General features: G+C 39.0%; 1 protein-coding gene across 2 annotated transcripts in view; it reads left to right on the top strand.

The window, feature by feature from the left end:
• Positions 1 to 17152, top strand: part of SORCS3 (sortilin related VPS10 domain containing receptor 3) — a 581582-nt gene that overhangs the window by 510484 nt on the left and 53946 nt on the right. For both annotated transcript variants that reach the window (XM_025467140.3, XM_025467142.3), the window contains exon 14: positions 896 to 1003. In XM_025467140.3, coding sequence (XP_025322925.3) covers positions 896 to 1003 — 108 coding nt within the window. The remainder of the gene's footprint in view (positions 1 to 895; positions 1004 to 17152) is intronic.

Below are 17152 nucleotides of genomic sequence, written 5' to 3' on the forward strand. Positions count from 1 at the left end.
TAAGGTCCATTAAGAAGTTATCACTCGGCACTCACTCTAAGTGGAGAAGCCTACAGAGTTACTACAGTTGAACTCAGAGAATCCTGAGTTATGGAGTCAAAGAAGAATTAAGAATGAATCTACCCAAGAAGGATCACAGGGAATGAAGCAAATACAGCTGCCTTGGGGAAGTTGGAAGACCAGGTACTTGATAATAACAAGAAAAGGAAAGAAGCAAGCACTCAAAATTACCCCAGTCTCCTCTACTAGTAACCTTCCCTTGAAAGAGTTTTAGGTTCTATAACTAAAAAGGGCTAGACCTTTCTCTTACCACTGGATGAAAGATGACACAGTATTGCCCAAAACATCTTAGACACTCAGCAGCCTCCTCTAAAAGCTCCTGAATGTAGCTCTGGGAAGGGAAAATGAGCCTAACATTCGTTCTGAACAAATGGGAAATGGCTTTTTTTTAAAGTTTGATATGAAAGACATACAATACACCTCCCCTCCCCTAGAGTACACCCCACACTACTCAATTTATCTGTGTCAGAAACTCCAAGGACCAAATTGATTGTGCTGTAAATTGAACCTTAGGGTACATTCTGAGTACTTGAAATGTGATACTCCACCAACTAAGCCCTCCTGCTTGGGTTGTTTTTTCTTCTTGTTGTTGTTTTTTGATCCTAATATGTTGAAATATTTCTGTATCTCTGGTACTGTCTCTGCCTGGGCCAGGAAATGCAATTTTGATCAAATCTCATAATAATATGGGGAGATATTGAAGATGAATACCTATTGATAATTCAAACTGCCAGAAAGTGAGATACAGAGGAGAATTTAATAACCTGAAAAATGGTTGTGAAGGAGTGTGGTATGATTTTCAACTATCTCTTCTGTGTACTTGTTCCCAACCCAGGGTGAGTTTTGACGAGGGCCACTCCTGGGACAAGTATGGCTTCACTTCGGTTCCTCTCTTTGTTGATGGCGCTCTGGTGGAGGCAGGAGTGGAGACCCAAATCATGACGTGAGTACTTCTTTGCTGTGGCCGATAGGAGCCTGAGACCTGGGTTCTAGCTCCACTGAGGCCACAGATTTTCCTGGGGAACCCTATACCAAAGCATTCTAGTCTGGTCCCTAGTTTCCTCATCTGTAAAATGGAAATATATGTTCTTGTACCACTGATTCAGAAGGCTACTGACAGCATCTGAGAAGCAAGGCTCCTAATTAACCAGTTAAGGTTTCTAACAGTATTTAAGATATTCTAACAAATTTCTACTTATCCAAGGAAACAGAAAGCTACAGTCTTTAGACATCTCTTTTTTCTTTCCAGGACAGTCCCGCAGAAGGCGAGGGACAGGGACGGCAAATAAAATAGCCAACATACTGAAATAAGAGAATATTTTAAGGGAAACTCCTGGAGTCTGTCACGCACACACACACACACACACACACACACACACACACCACATACCCAAAGTTGTCATTCTACTTCAGATTAATTTGCTGTGAACATTTTCCTACATTCCTTTACCCCGAGAATAGATGGTCTTAAAGTTGTAAAAAGATCCCAAGTACTTTCTGAATTTTAAAGAAAATATTAATAAATTGGTACTATTTTCAAAGTCTATCTAATTTTAATCCCTAAAAACTTGATGACCTCTGTGTTTGTGTGCATATGGATATGTAGGGGGATGTGGGAGGATAGTATGGTAACCCTCCACTAGCCAATACTGCCCTCGCCTCCCTCACTTTGAAATGACTAGAACATTGTACACCTTAATCTTCACTGAGTGGAATAAAAGGGGTCTAAAGGGCAAGATTAAGGGAATCTGCTGTGTCATGGAGTTGGCACAGAAGGGCTCACAGGATGCTTCTCTGCTGGTTTTGGGGAAAAGAGTGGTCTTCTTCCTCTAAGAAACACTGCTGTTCTTTGAAACTTTGTGTTCAAGAACGTCTTTATAGTTTGAATCATTCTTTTCCAGTATGAGACTTATATGGGCTTTAAGGAGGAGGCAGAAACAGGGCAAATGGCTAGTTCTGTGCTTTATCTCTTTCCCAGAGTATCAGCTTAAAAAAAATCTGTTATAACTGCATCTACACAATTTTGTTCAAATGTTGTAATCTGGCCCCCAACTTGACTACTTTGCCATGTCCCACCCCTCTACTTCCATTCTCACATCCAAAGTGTTGACTGGCTAGTCCTCTGGGATTTTAGAGTGACAGAAAAAACTCAACTGTGATGGAAAAATGGTACACTAATCAGAGAAAATAAAACAAATGGACAAATATCTGATCCCAGATTTAGGGTACCTGAGTTAAGATTCTGTACAATCCAGTAGCTATGGATTACCTATCTGGTAGTTAGCCATGTTGGATCTTCATTTCTTCATTTCTAAGATTGAATCATTCCTTATGCTTCTTTTCAAAATTTTGAAATGCTAAAAATCTTCACCTTTTTAGAAATTTAGTAGAAGCACTGCAAGGGTCTCATGTCTACACGACTTGTGTACAGAAAATGTCTTGGATTCCCAGTGTCCTCGTTATTTAAAAAAAGATTTATAATAGAAAATCTGAGTGGTTCCACAAGAATGCCTTTAAAACATTTAGGACAGTGCAACAAAGAGTGATTTTAAATTCTCTTCTTTAATTCTCTCTGAATTTTCTAAATTGCCAGGGAAATATTTTCTCTTAACTCCAAGGGTGGTGAACTTGTCTTTTAAAGACTGAACCGTCATTTTTGAGCATCTGCTATGTTTCAGGTGCTGGGTTAAATCCCAGAGCTCTGTAGTTGAAAGTAGAAACATATGATATCAAACCCTATGAAGAGCTGCTATGATCCTCCCAAGGTGTATATTGTGTTAATAACTGATGTCTGTAACTGTGAACCTATGTTATGGTAAGACTTCTCTGGGCAGTTCTCTGGGCAGTAAAATGTGAGCAAGGATTTCCTGTAGAATTTGTTGCTCAGGTAGGATATAAGTCTATAATTTGAGTTTTGTCCAGTAATTTCTTCCCATTTTCTTAAAGTACACCCTACACAGAATTGTCTCACCAACGAAATTTCTAATTAAAGTTCCTAAACAGATGGGCTCTTATTGTTAAGCTGAGAAGTCACTTTATTAAGAGTTAACAATATTGTATGCAAGTGTAGCTGTACAAGCATAGACAGTATTTAAGATACAGTATATTATTATTGATACCTAGACTCTAAAGCTTCATCATTTGGTGGATAGATAGCTATAATGTGTAATATAAGTTCTGGATACTTAAAGGAAGTGTAATATAAATATTATTTCTAAAATACAAACGATTTGGTAAATATATAGGTATACATGTATATGCAAGTGTATGTGTATACAGATTCACACACTTATATACATATATGTATATACACAGAGAGATAGGTAAGAGAGATACAGTGAGAGAGAAATCCCAAGGATTTAGGGTCCTGGAAAGACCTTTATAAAGTTCTACTATAAAATAATAACAATAATAAAAGTTTAAAAAATTGCTGGTACCTATGTGGTAGATGACACAGCAGTTCTAGATGACAAATCAGAAATTCCTATCTCCATATTTTGTGTGCTTGTATATTAAATTAATGTGATGTACAAATGACTGTGTCATTTTACCCAGAATATTCTGCCAAGAGATTAAAATGCTTTCTTATGAATTCTGGGAAGCATATGGAATCCTGGGAATACCACCATCTTTTTTTCATGAGGATCTCTGACATGAGCTAATTTTTCCAAATTATTTCCTATCCTTTACTAAGTTATTAGCTATAAAAAGAAAATCTTCCTCTTTTCTAGGACTTCCTCTGATATGGCCATCAAGGAGTTAAAATATTGAATTCTAAATTCCATAAGGCAAACGTACACACATTCAAGAAGGTTGTATAGTTTGCTTGAATTTATTAAACTAGATGTGGCTGCTCATCACAGTCAAACCTGACATGGTCCTAGAATCTTGGTCAGTGAAGATATATATGATCTTAAAGTCAGGTGTTTCCTGCTTTTGTATGAAAGACACATACTGATCCCTCTCTTTAGCTTTCTCATCATCCCATAATGTCATTTATCCTGCATTTTCTTGTATGGGGCCTCTTTGGACTCATCACATGCTTCTCTTGGGCATTACTTTGAACAATATCACATGTACACCAATCTCAGCATGATTGGGCATTCCCTAGCAAGTCTAAGCCTACAGTTTAAATTCTGTGTTCATCTAATCTTAAATGGTAATAATTTTTTTCTCAGCTTCATGGAGTTTAGCTGGTCACATGGATATGAGGAGATTGACCTCAGGGCCAAACCATTTACTGAAAAGACGAGATAGCATTCCTATTTTCCTTTCCTCCCCAGTAAGACTGCACAAGAACAGACAAAGCTTCTGCCCTCTTCTACCTTTTTTTCAAGATATTTTAAACGCTGGTAAGTAGAAAAGGAATGGGATTTGGGACAGACAGGTATTTGTCCTTTAATGAAATTAAGATGAGTTTGGAAGTGGTTGTCCAACCAAGTGTAAGCAATTAAGGCTGCCTGTTTTTAACTTTCTATTAAACTCAGAGTTTCTCTAGTATAAAAATGATCCAGATGTTGTCAGAGCTCTTCAGGCAGCCACTCTTGTGAGCCCAGGAAGGATTGCCAAGAGGCAATTTCTGTCTCTGCCTTAGATTTGTGTGTGTGTGTATGTGTATTTATTTATTTGTTTATTTATTTGTTTATTTATTTACTTATTTATTTATAATTTTTTCCTTAGATTTGAAAATGACTTTAAAACCAGGTGATCCAACAGGGCTAACCAGTGCTTTCCCTTGTGGAATGATAATGACATGGATTGAAGCAGGGGTTCAAAAACTTTACATATTCTATAAGCACTGGTTAGGGGTCTGGGAGCCATTTGAGAATAGACATGCTTATTCTTGCCATTTAACCAAATATTACTACTGATTTGGACTGTTTAAATTCTGTAATTTTCTTCTCATGGTTAACCCTAGCTCTGTATTTCAGCAGTGGTCAATAAGGAAGAAAGGCTAGCTCATTCTCACTAAGGTTTTATTGGTTTAGCTTGTTACCTTCATTTGGAGGTTTTAAATATTTATCAGTTTAGGGTAATTAATTTTATATATTAGCTTGACTGGGCCACAGGGTACCTATATATTTGGTCAAATATTATTCCGCATGTTTCTGTGAAGGTGTTTTTGGAAAAGACTAATATTTCAATCAGTGAACCTTACAAAGCAGATTGCCCTCCCTAATATTTTTGAGGCTTACTCAATCAGTTACAAATATTAATAGAACAAAAAGGTTGACCTTTCCTTGAACAAGGGAAAATTCCTCCTGCCTGGCTGCCTTTGAACTGGGACATGGTTTTTTTCTGGTGTTTAACTCCAACTAAAAAATCTACTCTTCTTGAGTTTCAAGACTAGAACTACTCTATCAGCATTCCTGGGTCTCCAGCTTGCTGACTCACCCTACAGATCCTGAGACTTGTCAGCCTCCATAATTGTGTAAGCCAATTGCTTATCGCAAATTCTTCTCTCTCTTTGTCTATTTCTGTATATTTCTGTATACACACACACACACACACACACACACATACAGTTGATCTTTGAATAACACAAGTTTGAACTTCACAAGTCCACTTATATGTGTATTTTTTTCAATAAATCCAGTACAGCACTATAAATGTATTTTCTCTTTCTTATGATTTCCTTTTCTCTAGCTGGCTTTATTGTAAGAATACAGTGTATAATGCATACACACAATATATGTTAATTGACTTTATGTTATCAATAGAGCTTCCAGGCAACAGTAGACTATTAATAGTTAAGTTTTGGGCGAGTCAAAGGCAATATACAGATTTTTAACTGTGCAGAAGCTTGTTGCTCCTTACCCCTGCATTATTCAAGGGTCAACATATTCATCTTATTGGTTCTGTTTCCCTGGAAAGCTCTGAATAATACACAGTTAATTATTGAAATTGTGTAATAAGCTTCAAATATGTTTCATATTCTCTTAGAGGGAATTAAAGAGGCAAATACAATTCTTTTTACTTTCAAGGAACACTCAGGCCAATGTGTTGGAGGAGAGAGATACACCAATCATCAAAGGACCCAAGGGGTATAACCAGGATATGAGTATAAGGGAGTAAAGGCTTCACACACACAAAAAGTGACAATTGAGTTGGTCTTGAAATTTCAATAGAAGGTCACCAGTGGAAAGCCAGGTAACAGGTAATAGAACGTCAAAGAAAGTACAAAATTTAATCATTTTGTTGAGTACTGTGACATCAGTACTCCTCCTGAAAGGGGAATTGCCACATTGTGAGAAGTCAGTAATTATTTGTTGAAAGAATGACTGATTCAAGACAAAGAACACAAAAAAAGAAAGAGCCACATAAGAGCATATGACTGGGTGTCAAGGGATTGGTACTGTGAGGGTTCTTAGGTTATGTGTAGGAATTTGACCTTATTCAAAGTGATGCTCTTGGAATTGAAAATATAGTAATGCCACTCCTCTTCTCAAAACTCATGGAAGGCTGTCCATTGCCTGTAGAATAAAATCCAAACTCATTGAATGGCCTATAAATATCTACACTGACCGCATGCCTGGGACCTCACTTCTGGCCCCCATATTTTGACCACCTTTCTCTGATCCACTAGTGCCTTACTGCCCTGAGGTTTTTGTCTGTGTATCTACCTAGAATTTACTTGTACTTCACACTTAAACAGCCAAACTTCTAGGTATCTTTCAGGTCTCAGCTTAAGAATCAGCTCTTCTAGCACACCTTCTTTGGCCCATCTGATCACTTTGGGGACTCCTTGCCATACGCTGTCTTAGCCCTATGTAGTTTTCCTTCAAATGCTTGAAACAATAAATATTAATGAAAATGGTATTTTTTTTTTTTTTGGTAATTTCCTCCTCCACCTTTATCTGCTCTTAAAACAGGCAGATAGACACATGCGTGTATCTGTGTAAACACATGAAGGGCTTTTAAATTCTACGAGGGAGGATCTGTGTGTATCCTGCTAATGGGTGTCATATGTTTATCAGTTTTGTGCTTGAACTAAGGATTTAATGGTATACATGTATTAAATGATTAAATTAGTAAGTGAATGAATTAACAAGTCCATTTTATGATCCTCAGTGATCTTTCCCAGTGGCAAGTGATTGCGATTGTAGTGACTTCCTTAGATTTTGAAGTGCTATGATCAGAATCCAGTAGTTGCAAGTTATGGGGACCTGGGGGTTAGGTAGGAGTTGGAGCCTTCTGCATGCAGAGGTGTCCTGTGGAAGATGATGATGCAAGGGGTGGAATGATGCATGGGCACAAAGGGGCAGCTGGAGAATGAGGCCCCTCCTGGGAGTGATCCCTGATTTCCTCCACCTTTCAGAAGACTCTGACAGCTTCTACCCCTCCTGGAGGCCAGTGCTTGGGCAGCATGGTACCTTCCAACACTAACTTGATAGGGGAATTTATGTGAGAAAGACAGTTCCCAGGTTGCAGGCATGAGATTTGCTTACTTTTATTGCTCTTTTTTCCACTGTCTTTTCAAATGTTATTATTTCAACATCTCCCTGGTAACCTTGACAGGAACCATCTAGTCTAGCCTAATTCATTGTGAAATGTGACCATTCTTATTACTTAAGGCTGAGAATAGGGCTGGATGATTGACAAGCCAGAGGGCCTATTGCCATCTCAGGCAGTGGCTTTCTAGCTGATGAGATGCCTGTGCTGCTGGAGCACTTGGGCCTCTTTGGTGTATTATTTGGCCCCAAATTACACTTTAAGGAAAGCTCTTTTTTTTTTTTTTTTTTTTGTATGGCTTAGATATGGAATCAGATGGAAAAATAAAAAAAAAAAAACTGCTTTCCTGCATCCTCAAAGCTACATTTGAAATTCTTTCTTGATGTGAACTATTTGAACCAATTGGCTGTGAATTAGCTGATCTTTTACAGGAGCCAGGGAGAACCTGGCAGCCTCTCAGGGAAAAAAAAAACAATGAAACCAAGAGGGAATACCTGCCTCCCTGGAAGAAAGTGGACATTTCTTGCCAGAAGAAGTATCTTCTTACCAACCCGTGTCTGTTTAACACCTTCTTTTGTGCCAGGTATCTGAGGATTTCTCAAATTTGATTTCATGGATTCTTCCCAAGGACCATGCCAGATACTTCAGATTGTCACCACTGGGCAGATGTGGACATTGAGGCTCAGACAAATTCAGTGCTCACCTCGCACATTCAGTAAGAGGCAAATTGAGTGCAAAGAATGTGAATTTCAAGCATCAGGCTCAGAGCTGAAATTGGAGGAAAGATACTAGAGTTCTCCAAGGTTTGTTCAGTAAAGGACCATGGTGTGTGGGGAAAAAGTGGCAGCATGCTAGTTATTCACTAAGTATTGATGGGCGGCCACTGTGCTCTAGACATCAGGTCAGGTCACAGTAGACCCACTTAAACACAACCTGTTTGAAAAGATGCCGAACATGTGCTAGAACTGGACCACAATGAAATCGGAAGGTACAGGGCAAATTATAGTTGCCATTGGATATTAAAGAAAGGATTAAAGATAGAATAGTTAAAAACAGCTTTGTGGCTCTGCAGAGAAGGAGAGGGAGCATTATGAGCAAACATGGAATAGTAGACTGTGCCTGGCCTGCAGAGAGGAGAATGAGTGGTAGGAAAGCTAGAGATGCTTATAGCAAATTGTCTAGGGCCAATTGCCTCACTGACTCCCTGTATAAATCCAATTCTAATTGGCATAAATCTCTGATCCATTGTTCCACCACCAGAACTAATAGCCACAGTGAAGGGGGAGAGATAACATTTTGCCTAGAAAATTATGCAAAACCTGAAGATGCAGAGGTTAAAAAAAAAATGAAGATCTTCTTTCCACTTAAGAGACTGTGACCACATGCTTAGCAGGGAACATGCCCTTAAATATAGCCTTTGCGCAACGCAGAGGCCCAACCCTGAGCATAAATGCATTGTTTAGCCTTCGGTAACTGCATTCGATAAAGTCGCTGGAAATGAACCAGCGCTACTTCCATTGATCTGTTTTTCAATTCTCTGTTGTTTGCTGGAGGAGCCTGATTTTACTTTGCCCAAAGTAAGTCATTCGAGTAATCGGTAAATCCAGTGGAACTCTGAAGACATTGCATCTCAGGCTGGCTGCTGGGTTCATATCCTCCACATTGTCAGCCGACTTCCATCATCACAGAAGCACACTGCTGTTTGTGCCAGGGAATACAGAGGCAGAATGTGTGCTTGTATAGGAGCTTTTGGATGTCACTAGGATGTATGGGAGGCTGGCAACAGCCTGGAAGGAAAAGATTTCTTTTGACCAACAAACTGCTGTGTGGGAAGGAATGATGGTCAAGAGCCATGGATTTTGGGGCTCTACGTTCCATAGCTAGCACTAAGGGTACCACTTATGACCCATGTGACCTTAGAAACCTTACCTGCTCTCTCTCTGAGTTTGGCTTTCTTGTCATGGATGTTGAGAATTAAGTGAAATAATCTCCACAGAGGGACATTAGCGATGTTTGTAGTCTCTGTAGTATAATGAATGAGAAATGGGTCACCTGCAGGGAAGAATTTGGCCACCTAGATAGGGATCAACAAAGATTTTCCCTAAAGATTTTAGACTTTGCTGGCCACAAAGTCTTTGATGCAACTACTTGATTCCCAATCTAGGGTCTAAAGAGCCATAGCCGTTCACAATATGCAAATGAATGGTCATCAGTGTGTTCCAATAAAACTTTAGCAATGGAAACTGAAATTTGAATTGCATGAAATCTTTGCATGTCATAAAATACCATTCTTCATTTCCCTTTCCTCCACAACCACTTATAACGTAAAAACCATTGTTAGCTGTAGGCCTTCTAGAATGGATAGCAGGCCAGATTTGTCCCACAGGTTGTGATTTGTTGTCTCTGAGTGAGAGGGCACATGGAGCTTAACGTATGTGGCTTGTTACAAATATAATTTGAATTTTTGACCCAGTTTCTATAAACTTCTCCCACTCACAAACTACATCTCCCAGGACACCCCTTTCTGAAATATTGAACAGGCCAATCATTTGATATCATTTGGAAGTATCCTCATTTCTTATCCTAACCTCATAGGCAGGTCACCTCTTTCCTGAAGCCCTCCTCAGTTCCTTCAGCTCTTACTCATTCTCTTTCACTGAATTTCTTTCTTCAGCTGCAGAGTTTGACTCACCAGGTGTATTTAGTTTGGTCTGTGCTTTTCTCAATGGAGCCAAAATTTGCAAAGTTGGAAACATCTGGCAGCATTGAACCCAAATGCCCACAGTCTAACAATTTTCTAGAGTTGCATGGCAGCTGCCTGCTTTGGACTGGGCATGCTGTGTGGTGCCCCACCTCTCACCTGATATGCATGTATCTGCTGCGGTGCTTCAGCTCACTCATGGTCCATTTAAGCTGCCCTTCTGGCTTCTGTAAGATTTTCAATTTGTGGTTTGCAGGATAGATTCTCTATTCACGATTTCATACCTATATTGTTTCTTGCAGTTCTTTTCAAAAGTTTCAAAAATGGAATAAATATAAGTACAAAGAATAATCTTATCAGCACCAGTGTACCAATCAGGAATTAATAAATACTAACACATTATGGCTGTGGCTTCAGACTTTTTTTTTTTAATTATGATACGGGGACTCCCAGAATAGGTGGTCTTTTCATGAGTGTCCCCTTTTCAGATCTTTTTCCCTTACTCCCTCCACAGATCAGTGAATGCCCATGAATTAGATGCATATCCTTCTAGTGAGTGTGTTGACACATTGGTATGTACTTAATTATCCACAGAAATATATGTAGTATTGTTTTATGTGTTTTTAAAGTATGTAATTTATCTAACTGTTACCATTCTCCTACATGGGTCTGTCACTCAGCATTACCTATCTTGGGGCATATCCATCTGGTCCAGACACTTTTAATGCTCTATGGCATTCTCTCATGATAGGAATATGCAGTTTATTTCTCCATTCTCCTATCAATGGACATTGCGATTGTTTCTAGTGTTGTACTATTTTAAACAGTACTATTCTCTCTCTGCAGATGCCTCCCAGTATGTCCGTAGAATTCTCAGAGCTACATACCTACAAATGGGATTGCTGGGTCATGGAGAATTACCATTGTCTTGATTTTTGCACTGTTTGCTGAGTGTTGTATATATTGGTTATCTCCAGAATGGGAGTGTGAGGTCTTTTTCAGTCTGGGATATTCATAGGGTCTTATTGGTCCTCTCTCAGAGCCTGATCATGGAAGCTTATGCATGATTAGTGCTCAGCAGGTGCATGGGGAGTGAATCATACCATTGAATTGAACTGAAGACATTTAAGGGCAAGGGATGAATTTTACGCTTTTTAAGATTCTTTTTATCTCTTGCTTCAGGATTTTAGAGAATTTTTAAAAAGATTTTATTTATTTATTCATGAGAGACACACACACACACAGAAAGAGAGGCAGAGACACAGGCAGAGGGAGAAGCAGGCTCCATGCAGAGAGCCCGATGTGGGACTCGATCCCAGGTCTCCAGGATCATGCCCTGGGCTGAAGGCAGAGGCTAAACTACTGAGCCACCCAGGCTGCCCTTGTTTCAGGATTTGACACAGAGTCAGAGACTGAGAAATAGAATGCCATGGGGAAACCAGGTGGTATACCTTTTCCTTTCTTCCAGCTCTTTTGATTCCCATGTATTTCCTCCTGTCTTCAACATCCACCTTCTCCCTCTTGTTTTCATCTCTGAGGTTCCCCTTTCAACCCCCAACTGCTGACTAATCATTCACAGGTTAGCAGACCACAGTATCTAACCCACTGTTAGGGACTTTAAACTTTCAAACCCATTGAAGGAATCTATTAAGTTTTTAGAACATAATTGCAGTTGTTTGGACATAGAATGATTCTTTAAATTCATCCTAAAAACTCAGATTTCTTCCATGCCTTGTCAGTTCTGATGCCTTTTGGTTTCTTTCTTACTCTCCCCTCTGCTCTCTGCCTCTTCTAAGACTTATTTTCAAACCTTCTAATCCCTGCCTCTGTCCACCATTTCATGGATCGGAGCATCCTGCCATTGACACAGGTTCTGCTTGCAGGATCCCTAGCTGCTGACCCCTGCCTATTTCTATGAATGTCTTGTTCCTGTCTCACTTTCACTCCATGCAATTCCATAGCATCTGCTGACCTCCTTTAGTGCTAAGCCGATCTATACCCTAATGTGAAAACAAACAGGTGGCATGGACACACACCAGTAGCCAGGGATGTGGCCTGAATTTCTGGATAGTGACAACTGTGGGCTGCTGATGGCTGGCCTTCCCACAATACCACTGTTTCTGCTTTGATTTGAAATTGGTTCTCAGGAGCATCTTCCATGGAAGCAGAGAAGAAGCCTAATGGAGCAGGAGGCAAGAGGAGATGTGGGGGACTTTGGCCTTCCAGAGAGAACTAGATTTTTAGAAAAGGACTCAGGGATCTACATGTATCAAGCCCCTATTACAAAAACATGTATTAGTTCTTTATTCAAAGGATGCCTTGCATACACACTACAAGATAGACACTGTTCTAAGAGTTCCAGGAGTTAGACTGAGGCATACATAGGATAGTTAAGGGCTCTGCTGATGGGAAGTTTATGTTCTAAAGCCTCTTGCACATCCTATGGAAGAAAGAACAGTTTTATGTGAGTTTTATTTCAGGTCTAGAGTTCATGGAATCTCTTCTATCATCCAATTATGAGCTTTTAATGTGGTGGTGGTGGTGGGTACACATGATAGTGGGGAGAGAGGGAAGGAGGGAGGGAGAGACAGAGAGACAGAGACAGAGAGAGAGATTGCCATAAACCTCTAACTTCCTGCAATTCCAATCCTGACTATGGTTTCTGATGATCACTTATATCCTAGTCTAAGAAATAACAACACTGGGAATGAATAGAAGGGAACCTCACAGAATATTAAGAGTGATTACCTCCAATGGGGCTTTTATTTTCTCATCTATACATTTTTATAGTTTTCTAATTTTTTTAAAGATTTATTTATTTATTCATGATAGACAGAGAGAGAGAGAGAGAGAGAGAGAGAGGCAGAGACACAGGCAGAGGGAGAAGCAGGCTCCATGCCGGGAGCCTGACGTGGGACTCGATCCCGGGACTCCAGGATCGTGCCTTGGGCCAAAGGCAGGTGCTAAACCGCTGAGCCACCCAGGGATCCCCAGTTTTCTAATTTTTTAATGAGAAAAGGAAAATCATTTATCAAAATGTACACATTATCTCCCAGATAATGAAAGAGCTGCTACATTTAAGTATATTTGGGTGATTGTGTGGGTCACAGTTACTCAACCTTCGAGGCTATGACCTAAAGGAAGGGAGAGTTTTAACTATCCACCATCACTTTCCAGTGCTAACTAGTGCTCTGAGTGAATTAATACAAAATCATTTGAAATAAACAGGCTACTGGAACCCAATCAAAGACAATAGTGTAAAATAGACAAATCCCAGTCATAAAATAAAAATTCAGGAAATTGCTAGATAGTGGCTTCTGAAGAAGCAGTGCTCTAAATAATTTCTTCAAGGTCATCTGGTTAATTTATGATGCATTTGTAAGTTATTGTGTATTTTAAAAATTAATGAAAGATTTAATTATAGCAGGGTTGCCTGTGACCTTTTGTGAAATGACTTCATCATAAATCTGCAGGCATTTCAGAACTGTTTTCCAGGTTTCTAATAATTTGCTCTCAAATTAATGACATCCAGCCAGTGAAAGGAGTTGAGGCTGGGTAAAAGGATTGAGTTGGGATTTGTGGTTTCCTAGCAATGGCTAATTCTGAGTCCTGGACGGAGGTGGCAGAGAAGATGGTATGTGACTCACTGGAATCCACAACAGGTTTAACTGTTTACTTAGAGGAATGAGAAATAAATCCAGTGTGTCAATAGGGGAAATTGCAGGCAGCCAGACGAGGTCATTGCAGAAGATTTGATTTGGGGCACATTTATCTACATGTCAATGTGGAAGTAGTACCTGGACCAGTGAAAGAATTCTTCTTCCCTGATACCCACAGGGTTTCTCCCTCATTTATAAATTAAAGGTCTATGCCTGCCCTCTAGCTTGCCAGCCACTTGTGAAGCGAAACTTAGACTCCATTACTCTACTACCTCTGACCTTCACCTTTCTCAGTGAGAACAGCTAAGCTGTCTTTGGAGAGAAGCAGGCTCAGTTCCCCAGAAACCAAGGACATCATTGTCTATGTCATTCTGATGATTCATTTGATTCAATAGAGTGTACAGAGAAACATGCTACATCTTAACAAATCAAAGAAAATCCTCTCTCTTAGAAGAAGCTGGAGTATACATCTGTAGTTCCACATTGACAGGCTAGAGTTTGGAAAATCCAAAGCATCCCTTAGACATGATAGCCTGAAGGAAAAGCCAGCCAAATTTTGAAAGCAAGTCTGGATTGAAGACTTCCTTTTTTTGCCATAGCCCCAGATACAATCTCTAGTCTACTCTGCATTCCGCCAAGCAGTGACTCCTAGCACTACTATTATATATGGTGCACCATGACTCTGCCTGCATGCTTCAAGTGTTTCCCATGAAAGCAGTCGGTGTAGGAGGAAGAGTTGGGTTTTAGGAGACTTGGGTCCTACTTCTTTGTGTTCTTAAGCAGTCTACTACTTTGTTTTCCCCATCCAACCTGTGAAAGGATTAGGTCAAAGGTTCATCCCTATGGCCCCTTGGATTACTAAGACTTTATGATTCTTTCTTTTTCATGCCCCATGGACTCCCAACTAGAGGTAGAACCAATAAAAGTGGTCATACTTCAAGTTCAAATACATAATTGCTCAAATAGTAGATGCTTTAGACCTTGAGAAAGATTGGGTCATAATTGAAGCTCTCTGGATATATCTTCTCTTCAGATTTCTCTTTTATTCCTCCAACTGTGCTTTCAGCTTTATATATTTCATGGAATTTCTGCTTTTTTGTGCAAACAGCCTATAATGACCTGGTGCTAAGCGGACCCCCATGCTCATACCTCAGTGCCAAACTGTGCAGTCAAATGATTGCTAATGAATCACAAAACACTTAAAAAGGGGTATGGGCCTTGCTAAAAGTACAGTGCTGAAACTGTGTTACATTAGTAGCAACTGCCTAAGTTGGACTGGCTCCAACACCTACTTGCTGTATAATTCTTTTTGGATGCATTATCTAACTTCTTTGAGCCTTAGTTTCCTTTTCTCTTAAATGTGGATAATAAATGAAATGAGGTAATCCATACAAAGTAGTTAATAAATTGTAAGCATTCAGTAAATTATCACTATTATTGATATTTCTAAGTATTATTGTTGTTATTTGATTGACTTTTACTTGGGTACCTACTCTTTACAGTCTTGTAGTGGAGATCACTGGGATATAAAAGTATATGGCACACTATCTGCCCACAAAGTTATCAGGCATTCAACAAAGGACATAAAGCAAATTATCATAATTAGGTACTATTATATAAAAATATTAATAGTTTAAAACTATTTACTTCTTAATTTATACAAAACACTATAAATATGCAACACACTTAAATCTCAGAATTCTGTTAGTTAATATTATTATCCTCATTTTGTACATGAGGTCTAATTAATATATGTAAGGAACTTTCTTTAGGCCTGGGATTGGCTCTCACATCTTGCCCTGTGTGATGCCAACACCTCTATGTTTGACTACTTGATTCAACTGGCTCTCAAACAATAAATATATGACAAACACCTATGATGTTGAAGGCACGTGTTTGTAAATTGTAAACTTTCATGAGTTTAAAATCTATCAAGGAGGATAAGACACTCATCACATATAGTTTATGAATTTTGATCCCTATTGGAAGTATTAAGGGTAATATGCAAAATAGAGAAAAAATGCTACCAAAATTCAGAGGAAAGAGGCATTTATTGTTTCTTTCTAAGGAAAGGAATGGAGGATGAAGGAAGATCATGGAGGACATAATAGAAGAGTTAGCATTTGAGTTAAAACTAAAAAGAATAATCCATCAAGAAGATAGAATAATTTCAAAACCTGTATAGTGTTATGATTACATAATGCAAAAACATACAAAAACTCAAGGAGAAATGAAGGATTTGCAATACCATAGGGGAATATTTTAATAAATTTCATATGGAAACCAATAGGCGAGTCAGAAAGTTGGTATAATTTTGATGTGAATTGTACTATTAGCAAGCTTTATTTAAAAGACCTGTATAGGGCAGCTTGGGTGGTTCAGCGGTTTAGCGCCATCTTCAGCCCAGGGCCTGATCCTGGGGACTTGGGATTGAGTCCCACATCGGGCTCCCTGCATGGAGCCTGCTTCCTTCCTCTGCCTGTGTCTCTGCCTCTCTCTCTCTCTCTGTCTGTCTCTCATGAATAAATAAATAAAATCTTAAAAAAAATAAAAGACCTGTATATGACTCGCTACTCAATAAATAGAGAATATCTATTTTTTAAGCAAACATTTAATTTTTTAATTGACCATATATTAGGCCAGTAGAAATACTGGACCAATTCCAAAAGCTGATATAATTGAGATCATGTTCTCTCTAAATATTATAATTAGATCAAAATTTTAAAATAGAATGATGATAAAGAAAATAAAGGAAAAACCTCATATGTTTGGAAACAAAACCCTGGGTTATTTAGGAGTAGTTTTGTTTTTTAAAGAGGAAATCAAAGTGGCCACTATGAAATGGCCACTAGGAAATCAAAATGGCCACTATTTAGATTTGAAAAGCTGTGCTTCCCCTCCTTTCATCGTAACCCATTATTTCTCATCACCCTGCCTATTATTTTACCTTAGATTTACAGAATGAGTAGGAATTGGACAAGATGCGGGAACAGCATCCCAAGCACAGGAAAATCAGGCATAGGAAATCATGTTGCTTTTGGTGGAGCAAATGGAATTGTTTGAGCACAAGTAACATTGGAGAGTAGCAGGAGATAATACTACAAAGATAGATGGAGGCTACTGTGGCTTTTGAATCAAATTCAAAGGTCTTATCCTGATATTCATGACTAGATCTTATGAGAGTTCAAGGACAAGACTTCTTACATTGGGAGTCTTCTACATAGAGGTTGAAGTTGCAGAAATGAATAGGATTCCCAAGGTCAAGTGTAGGAACCAAGAA

Source organism: Canis lupus, chromosome 28, assembly GCF_003254725.2.
Source record: "Canis lupus dingo isolate Sandy chromosome 28, ASM325472v2, whole genome shotgun sequence".
NCBI lineage: Eukaryota > Metazoa > Chordata > Mammalia > Carnivora > Canidae > Canis > Canis lupus.